This window comes from Colobus angolensis, unplaced genomic scaffold (assembly GCF_000951035.1).
Source record: "Colobus angolensis palliatus isolate OR3802 unplaced genomic scaffold, Cang.pa_1.0 Scaffold83, whole genome shotgun sequence".
NCBI lineage: Eukaryota > Metazoa > Chordata > Mammalia > Primates > Cercopithecidae > Colobus > Colobus angolensis.
Window position 1 is genome coordinate 1,402,343 of NW_012122154.1, and position 9,452 is coordinate 1,411,794.

General features: G+C 53.7%; 2 protein-coding genes across 2 annotated transcripts in view; one reads left to right on the forward strand and one right to left on the reverse strand.

Annotated features, from left to right (window-relative positions):
• Positions 1-5,271, forward strand: part of ZNF385C (zinc finger protein 385C) — a 43,334-nt gene extending 38,063 nt beyond the window's left edge. Inside the window, exons 5-9 of the mRNA XM_011929737.1 lie at positions 376-541; positions 3,098-3,394; positions 3,931-4,127; positions 4,442-4,552; positions 5,035-5,271. Of these exons, the coding sequence (XP_011785127.1) occupies positions 376-541; positions 3,098-3,394; positions 3,931-4,127; positions 4,442-4,552; positions 5,035-5,271 (1,008 nt within the window). The remainder of the gene's footprint in view (positions 1-375; positions 542-3,097; positions 3,395-3,930; positions 4,128-4,441; positions 4,553-5,034) is intronic.
• A 1,535-nt stretch (positions 5,272-6,806) lies between these two features.
• The window catches only part of NKIRAS2 (NFKB inhibitor interacting Ras-like 2), a 7,793-nt gene continuing 5,147 nt past the window's right edge, over positions 6,807-9,452 (reverse strand). Inside the window, exon 2 of the mRNA XM_011929939.1 lies at positions 6,807-8,796. Coding sequence (XP_011785329.1) covers positions 8,557-8,796 — 240 coding nt within the window. The 3' untranslated portion in view covers positions 6,807-8,556. The remainder of the gene's footprint in view (positions 8,797-9,452) is intronic.

The following is a 9,452-nucleotide window of genomic DNA, read 5'->3' on the forward strand; positions in this document are numbered from 1 at the left end:
GGGAGGCGGAGGTTGCAGTGAGCTGAGATGGCGCCACTGCACTCCAGCCTGGGCGACAGAGTGAGACTCCACCTTAAAAAAAAAAAAAAAAAAAATCAGAAAGCAAAAACAATAGCAAAAAAAGATGTAGTTAGTAAGTGGCTGAGTCAGATCTGAAGCCAGAGGCTGCCTGCCTTGGAGCTCATGCGCGAGAACACATTCTGTAAACCTCAGAGCCACATGTACTATGGTGGTGATGATGACAAGGACAAGGACTTGCCCTTTGTGTGCCTGAGCCCTGCCTCCCTTGGACCTGTCCCCTGCTGGGCTCCAGTTCATGAATGGGGCATGTGGACTCAGCCAGTGAGTGGTGACCTCTTGCCCTCCCCTCCCCAGAACCAGGCCGAGGCACATTATAAAGGCCACAAACACGCCAGAAAACTCAAGGCTGTCGAGGCTGCCAAGAGCAAGCAGAGGCCACACACCCAGGCCCAGGATGGGGCTGTAGTGTCCCCAGTCCCAACACTGGCCAGTGGAGCCCCTGGAGAGCAACAGAGTAAAGGTCAGTCCTGAGCTCTTCTCTTTCCCACGTCTCCACTCCAAATCTGGTTTCTGACAAGGGGTTGAGAGATTTCTGCTTATTCTTTTTGCTTGTGTTGGAGTATTCCATACAGACAGGCAAAGGTACACAAGTGAACCACTCCATGAATTTTCCTAAGCTGAACACACCCAGATCAGGAAACATGTTACCAGCACCTCAGAAGCTTGTCTTGCACCTCTTCCCGGTCATTACCCTGAAGTATTCATTTCCAAGGGCTGCCTCCACAAATGACTACATTTGTGAAGTTAGGCATGGTGGCTCACACCTTGTGATGGTTAACACTTTGGGAGGCTGAGGCGGGAGGATTGCTTGAAGCCTGGAGTTTGAGACCAGTCTGGGTAACATGGTGTGACCCTGTCTCTACAAAAAAATTTATTTGCCAGGCATGATGATACACACCTGTAGTCCCAGCTGCTCAAGAGGCTGAAGCAGGAGGATCTGCTTAAGCCCAGGAGGTCGAGGCTGCAGTGAGCTGTGGTCATGCCACTGTACTCTAGCCTGGGTGACAGAGCAAAACCTTGTCTTTAACTTCCCCCGTCCACCCCCCCAAAAAAAGACTCCAACCTGGGTGGCTGAAAACAACAGAAATGTATTTTCCCAAGCTCAGAGGCCAGAAGTCTGAAATCAAGGCATTGACAGTGTTGGTTCCTTCTTGGGGGCTCTGAGGAGAAAGTGTCCCATGCTTCTCTTCTGGCCTTTGGTGGTTGCGGGCATTCCTTGGCACTCCTTGGCTTATAGACGCATCACTCCAATCTCCTCCTCCATCTCCACATTCTCTCTTGTGTGTCTCTGTGTCTCCACAAGCTCTTCTTATAAGGGTACCAGTCACTAGATTAGTCCCACCCAAACCCAGCATGACCTCATCTTAAGTAATTTTATCTGCAAAGACCCTGTTTCCAAATAAGGTCACATTCTGAGGTTCCAGATAGACATGAATTTTGGGGGAGACACTATTCAACCTCTAATGGTAAATACGATCCTGACTTCGTAGCATACATCAGTTTTACCTGTTTTTGGTGAATCATAGAGTATGTAGGGTTTTTTGTATCTGTTTTGTTTTGTGGTTTTTTGTTTGTTTTTTGAGAGAGAGTCTCGCTCTGTCTCCCAGGCTAGAGCACAGTGGTGCAATCTTGGCTCACTGCAACCTCTGCTTCCCGGGTTCAAGCCATTCTCCTGCCCCAGCCTCCCAAGTAGCTGGGACTACAGGCACCCGCCACCACGTCCAGCTAATTTTTTTTATTTTTAGTAGAGACAGGGTTTCACCATATTGGCCAGGCTGGTCTCTAACTCCTGACCTTGTGATCCACCCGCCTTGGCCTCCCAAAGTGCTGGGATTACAGGTGTGAGCCACCGCGCCTGGCCTGTATCTGGGTTTTATTCATCTCTCACAAACATTCATCAACATTCATCGTATCTGTAAGATTCATCCATGTTTTTGTGTGTAGCTGTAGTTTGTTCTTTTTCATTGCTGTGTAGTACTCCATGGCAGATCATACCACTACTTTTTTTTTAATTTGAATTTTTAAAAACTTTTTTTTTTTTTTTTTTGAGACAGGGTCTGGCTCTGTCACCCAGGCTGGAGTACAGTGGTGTGATCTAGGCTCATCCACCTCCCTGGCTCTCAAGTGATCCTCCTGCCTCAGCCTCCCAAGTAGCGGAACTATAGGCATGTGCCACCATGCCTGGCTAATTTTTGTATTTTTAGTACAGACGGTGTTTCACTGTGTTGCCCAGGCTGATCTCGAACACCTGGACTCAAGTCATCTGCCCACTTTGGCCTCCCACAGTGCTGGGATTACAAGTGTGAGCTACTGCATCTGGCCCCTACCACTTTGTTTGTTTTGTTTTGTTTTATTTTTTTTGAGATAGAGTTTCACTCTGCTGCCTAGGCTGGAGTGCAGTGGTGTGATCTTGGCTCACTGCAACCTCTGCCCTCCGGGTTCAAGTGATTCTCCTGCCTCAGCCTCGAGTAGCTGGGACTACAGGCATGTGCCACCACACCTGGCTAATTCTGTATTTTTAGTAGAGAGAGGGTTTCACCATGTTGGCCAGGCCAGTCTCTAACTCCTGACCTTAGGTGATCCACCTGCCTTGGCTTCCCAAAGTGCTGGGATTACAGACGTGAGCCACCGTATCCAGCCTGTACCACTATTTTTTAAAAATCTGCTCTCCTGTTGGTGGACATGTGGGTAGTTTCAGTTTTATGATATTATGAATAGTGTTCTCTGAACAGTCTAGTACATCTTTTTTGGTGATCTCTGCCTATTTAAGTTAGTGAATAAGAATATGAGGGCTGTGAGGGCTTTCTGAGACCACTGTGTCCAACTTAGTGATTTCCGATGGGGAAACTGAGGCCCAAGTCTGCCCAGTGAGTTGGTAGAAAAGTGGGGCCTGGAATTCAGTGCTGGTCATCCACCAGAGGCCCTCCAGGTCACCTCCATGGTCAGAGCTAAAGATCGTGGTCTCCAGTGTCATATTGGGCCTCACACTCTGCCCCCATGCCTTCCATCTCCGCAGCAGTTCCTGCAGACCCACCTCTTGGGTCTCCACTCCAGCCACCACCAACTCTGGACCCTACATCCAGGGAGCCAGCCCACGCAGAGCTCTTGGATGCTGCCTCCTCCTCGTCCTCTTCTTCCTCCTGCCCACCTTGCTCCCCAGAGCCTGGGAGAGAGGCACCGGGGCCTGAGCCGGCGGCAGCTGCCGTGGGAAGCAGCGTGAGTGGGGAAGGCAGGAGTGAGAAGGGGCACCTCTACTGCCCCACGTGTAAGGTGACAGTGAACTCGGCCTCCCAGCTTCAGGCTCACAATACAGGTCAGTGGTCCCCAGGAGCTGGAGCCTGGGGAAAGGGTGGGGCAGAAGCTGAGCCTCACCAGATGAGGGTAGGCTTGAGTTCCTGGGTGCTTCGCTCAAGGGTTGGGTGGCAGAGGCGTTGTGCTCGCGTATTATTGAGCGGGTGTTTCTGGGTCCTCCCATTACTCCTTGGGGAGGAGAATTGGGAAGAGAAGTCTGAGGCAGCAAGAACTGAAGGTCGCTAAAGCTCTGAAGGGTCACTCCATAGGAGACAGGAGATACCTCCCTCTCTCCTTAGATCACACCTAGAAGGAAGGGACTGAGATCAAAGCAAAGGGGAAGCCAGCCATTTGTAGTGCAGGGAGGCCTTCCATTGGAGGGGCTGGCATGAAAGGACAGAAGCTGGGAGGGGAAACCACGTGTGGCTGGAGGGCGATGTGTGCACAGAGCAGCCGTGAGGCTTACAGGGAGAGCCAAACTGCATGAGTGTGGAGGGGGTCTCTGCAGCCCCTGAAACCCCTTCCTGCTGCCGAGAGACTGCCTTCTTTCCTCTCCAGGAGCCAAGCACCGGTGGATGACGGAAGGTCAGCGAGGGGCTCCCCGGAGGAGCCGGGGCTGCCCGGTGTCCAGGGGAGGCACCGGACACAAGGCCAAGAGAGTGACAGGGGGCCGGGGTGGCCGGCAGGGGCCCAGCCCTGCTTTCCACTGTGCTCTCTGTCAGCTCCAGGTCAATTCAGAGACCCAACTCAAGCAGGTGGGAGAAGTGAGGCTGGGACTGGGGTTGGAGCCAGGGGAGGGGGTGAGGGGCAGGGCAGGAGAGGGAAGGATCCTGAAGAGGGCAGGCAGGGCAGAGCAGAGCGGGCTAGAGGAGTGAGGCCAGCAGGCCAACTGAGGGCAAAGGCCAAGACTCACCTCCCCTTCCCAGAGCCTACCCCAGGGTGAGGACCCAGTCTGTGTGCTTTGGATGTACGAGCTGTGGGTAGAGGAAGGGGGAGAGAGTCGAGGATGATGGTCTTGGGGTCCTTGGGCTTTGTCATCTTGTTCCCAGTCTGTCTGTCTGTCCATTAGCACATGAGCAGCAGGAGGCACAAAGACCGCCTGGCCGGGAAGCCCCCCAAGCCCTCCAGCCAGCACAGCAAGCTGCAGAAGCACGCAGCGCTGGCTGTGAGTATCCTCAAGGTATCTGTCTCCAGGCAACAGAGCTGGGACTGGGTCAGGAGGGGAGAGGGTGGGCTGGGAGGGCCAGATTGGGGGCTGTGGTGGGGCAGGAAAGAGGCCACCCTGCACTGAGGCTGCTGGGTGGTGAGAGAGCTGGGGCTGGGACCTGGGATCTGCCCAGAGGAATTTCCGGGGAGGTGGGCTGGGGTAGTCATCTTAGGGGCAAGAGCGAGGGGTGGGCGTGCATCTCCTAGAGACCATCTCTATCCCGTAAATCCTCCTCCCTTCTCCCATCCTGAGACTTTCCTCCCTCTGGACAGGAAGACAGGTGGTGGAGAAAGCCCTTTGGAATGAATGTTTGGGGGTGGGAAGGGAGGAGGATTTAGGTTTGGAACTCCAAAAGGCACATTTTCTCTGCAGCAAAAAGCTTGAGGATGGGCCCCAGGGAGGGGGCGCGGTTTTCTGGGGTGGAGACTGTGTCCATTCCTTTCTTTTCTGTGTAGTCTAAACTGGCCTTGCAGAAGCAACTCACCAAGACGCTGGCAGCCCGCTTCCTGCCCAGCCCGCTCCCCACCGCAGCCACTGCCATCTGTGCCCTGCCAGGGCCCCTGGCCCTCCGCCCGGCCCCTACAGCAGCCACTACCCTCTTCCCAGCTCCGATCCTGGGCCCAGCTCTGTTTCGCACCCCAGCAGGAGCTGTCCGCCCTGCCACAGGACCTATCGTCCTTGCCCCTTATTAGCCCTCATGGGGAGGCCAGAGCTGATTTCCCAATAGCCACTCCTTGTCTCCTACCGTCCTGAGACACCTTGGGTTCCTACATGCCACAGAGACTGTGAATAGCTTCAGGGGTCCTGCCCGATCCAGAAAGAACTGGGCTAGTTTTTTCTTTTTTTTTTTTGAGATGGAGTCTCGCTCTGTCGCCCAGGCTGGAGTGTGGTGGCCGGATCTCGGCTCACTACAAGCTCCGCCTCCCGGGTTTACGCCATTCTCCTGCCTCAGCCTCCCGAGTAGCTGGGACTACAGGCGCCCGCCACCTCGCCCAGCTAGTTTTTTTGTATTTTTTTAATAGAGACGGGGTTTCACCGTGTTAGCCAGGATGGTCTCGATCTCCTGACCTCGTGATCCACCCGCCTCGGCCTCCCAAAGTGCTGGGATTACAGGCTTGAGCCACCACGCCCGGCCGAACTGGGCTAGTTTTAAGGGCAGCTCCCTTCCAAGGACTGTCCCCACCCTCCCTTCCCAGGCCTTCCAGGGTTAGTCCTAGGCTTCCCTGCATTTCCCACCGACAGACCCCAAAGATCTATGCAAAATCTCAGCCCCAGCCACGTGGTGCTCTCACTTTCCTCCACCCAAGACCTACACCAGGACCCACATGGCCAGACTCCAGGAATCTTAGCTTCTACAAGCCATCCTCTCCTAGCCGGGGAACAACTCTCTGACCTCTATTCCTAGGCTCTGGGGCTTCACTGGAGATAGGGATGGGGTCTCTAGCTGGAGCAGGCTCAAGGCTATCAGGACAAGGTGACCATGGGAGTGTGACAGAGGACCATGGAGGAGAAAGGGGGACCCAGAAGTCCTTCGATCAGCAGTGCTAAGGTGGGGCAGAGCCAAGGAGATGGTGGGGCTGGTTCTGAAAGCTTTTGGGGGCTTCATCTGCTCTGAAGGGGTGGGACTGAGAGGAGGTGATGTTCTGGTTGGGCCCGGGGTTTTGTTTGTTTGTTTTAATCTTAGTCTTCTGGGCATTCATGGGCTCAGACATTGTTTCTTTTTTTTTTTTTTTTTGAGAGTTGCATTCTGTTGCCCAGGTTAGAGTGCAGCGGTGCGATCTTGGCTCACTGCAGCCTCTGCCTCCCTGGTTCAAGTGATACTTGCCAATGAGCCCAGTCTTAATATTGAGGGGGTAACTCATCCCTCAGCAGCTCTTATTAGCCTTTCTCTGACTTCCTGAACCCCAGCTCTTGGAGGGCGGGTGTGGGTCTCCCTCAGACTATGGACTCAGCTAATACCGAATACCCCCAGGGCTCCCAAAGGAAGAGCTTTCCCTTCTCTCAACCAGCCCCTGCCACTGTGAAGCTAAGTATTGGGAGACAGTCTCACACGCACTTACAAGACCCATTTCATGCTGTCAACATCAGTGTCACAAGCTTCCTCCCACTGCAGCACTGCCCCCTCTGCACCCCACAATATGGGACCTTGCCATTTTCCCCCTTATCTTTTTTTTTTTTAAGACATTTCCAATGGGAGAACCAGAAAAAGGGGGGAGGGGAGGGAAACTTTTTGATAACAATTGTGGTTTTATTGTGTCCAATGAATGCATCAATAAATGAACTTGAAGCCCAAGCCTGTGTGCGTCTTAATTCCACTCGCCCAGCCCTGGGCACCTGCCCCACTCACCTCTGGCTTTGAGAAGGGGCGTGTGTCGGTGGTTGCCTGGCTGCAGTGTCTCACCTGGGCTAGGTGTGCACCTTAGAAGCACAAAGCGGGCACAGGAAGTAGTGGGTAATAAGCTCACTTTGCAGGCCGCTGGGTATGTGCCCACCCTCCTGAGCCCCGAAAGAGGACCTGTCTGCTCCTGAGAGGCTGCTACGTGTTTGCCTTGTTTTGTTCAGGCATCTGAGGTAAGAAGGAGGGGCCAGAGGAGCACCTTGTCCAGCCTTCACCATGGCAGCAGGCATATAAATATAAATACAGGTAACTTATAAATAGAAGTCCAGCTCTGAGCTGAAAACCACAGGAGGATGAAGAGCAGCCTCCAAGGGCAAGGCTGGCGGGCTGAGCACAGAGCGGCTGCTCTGGCGACTGATAGCAGGTAGTGCACTCCTACCCCCTGGTGGCTGGAGGGAGCGGCAGATCCCAGCCTTCAGGGCTGGTCGGCATAGCACCTTGAAGAGGGAGAAGCCACTGGCTTTACAAAATCAGAGAACTGGAAAGGATCTAGGAGATCATCTGAGCAACTCTGGTCATCTTACAGATAAGAAACTGACACCCAGAGAGGGGAAAGGTCTTGCTGGGTCACAAAGTGGGTTGGCGACTCATAGACCAGTTATTCTATTCTACCTCAACCAATGAGGCCGATCTGCTCCCTGAGCAGGAAGAGGAAGTTAAACTATTGGTAGGGGTGGGGAATTTTTTTTTTCTTGAGATGGAGTCTTGCTCTGTTGACCAGGCTGGAGTGCAGTGGCACGATCTCAGCTCACTGCAGCCTCCACCTTCTGAGTTCAAGCCATTTTCCTGCCATAGCCTCCCAGAGTAGCTGGGATTACAGGCATGTGCCACCATGCCCGGTTAACTTTTGTATTTTTGGCAGAGATGGGGTTTCACAATGTTGGCCAGGCTGGTCGTGAACTCCTGACCACAAGTGATCCACCAGCCTTGGCCTCCCAAAGTGCTGGGATTACAGGCGTGAGTCACCGAGCCCAGCCAGGGGTGGGGGATTTAAAACAGAAAACTACACTCCCAGGAGGCTAGCTTCTTCCAGCCAAGAAAAGGACAGGAGAAAGGTCAGGGTGAGGGATGAGGAGACGCCTAACGCCAGGATAGGAGCATATGTGTGTGCATGCACACACACACAGGCACAACTAAACGCATACACACAATACCTGGACACCCTTTTTCTGGCGTCCAGGCTGGTGCCGTAAGTGTATGTCACTGACGGGAAGCCCAGAGGGTGGGACCTACCTATAATAGGAACCAGACCCGAGAAGGGACACTGCTGCATGGTGACTCTGCTTCCTGTTTCGGGCAGCTGGAAGGGACGGTGACCCACTGCCCCAGGAGACAGTGGAGCAGAGCCTATAAAAGCTGGGGTGGGGAGTAGGCTGCGCGGGCTGAGGAAGGGGATGTCAACCAAGAGTATCTGTACTTCCTGGAGGTGAGAGGGAGCAAAGTGGCTGGGGCCTGCCTACTGGGGAGCTCTGTGGCTGACTGGGAAAGGCAGCTTTCCCTCTACTTTGCCCTCAACCCATCTACCAGAGCCCCAGATGCTGAAATGGGGCTAGGATTATAAAGGAGGAACGGCGGCTCTTCAGCCATCCAAGGAGCCGCTGCCCTTGTTCTTCCGGCTGAGGGGGAAGGCAGACTTGCTCTGGGGTTGCGTCATCTTGCTGGCCAGGTAGACGAAGGGCTCCAGGAGGGAGCGCCGGTCCGCCACTGACACCTCCCACAGCTTCACCTTCTCTGACTTGGCCCAGTGCTGAGCCACATCTGGGTCTACACGCCGCTGCTCCTGTAAGTCACACTTGTTGCCAAGGACCACGATGGTGACCTGGGGAAGAGGAACAGAGCATAGGCCCGTGAATGTATCATAGACCCAGGAATGGACATGGGGGACGGCAACCACCTAGGAGTTCTATGAGAGGAAAGCTAAATGGCTGATGTCTCGTCTCTTTCTAGATTCCATACCACTCATTGTGGGAAAGGAGATGGTTGCTTTTTCTTCTCTTTCCTCCGTTCAAATTCTGGCCTCCATCTAGCCCTCCTTTTAGGAGTTCCATCACCAGCCCTGTATTGCCCATACATGCTCATTACTAGCAGTCAGTTTCTGGCTCAACAACTCACGAGGAAGCACTCCCAGAGCTCTGCAGCTTAGAGGGGGATTCTGGAGAACAGAAGGGCCTTCATGGCCAGATGCGTGGCTCATGCCTGTAATCCCAACACTTTGAGAGGATGAGGCAGGTGGACTGCTTGAGTCCAGGAGTTTGAGAACAGCCTGAGCAACATGACAAAACCCCATCTCTAGTAAAAATACAAAACTGAGCCAGGCATGGTGGCGTGCATCTGTAGTCCTAGCTACTCAGGGGGCTGAGGCAGGAGGACCACCCAAGCCTTGGGAGGTTGAGGCTGCAGTGAGCTGTGATCATGCCACTGCACTCCAGCCTGGGTGGCAGAGTGAGACCCTGTCTCAAAAAAAAATAAATAAAA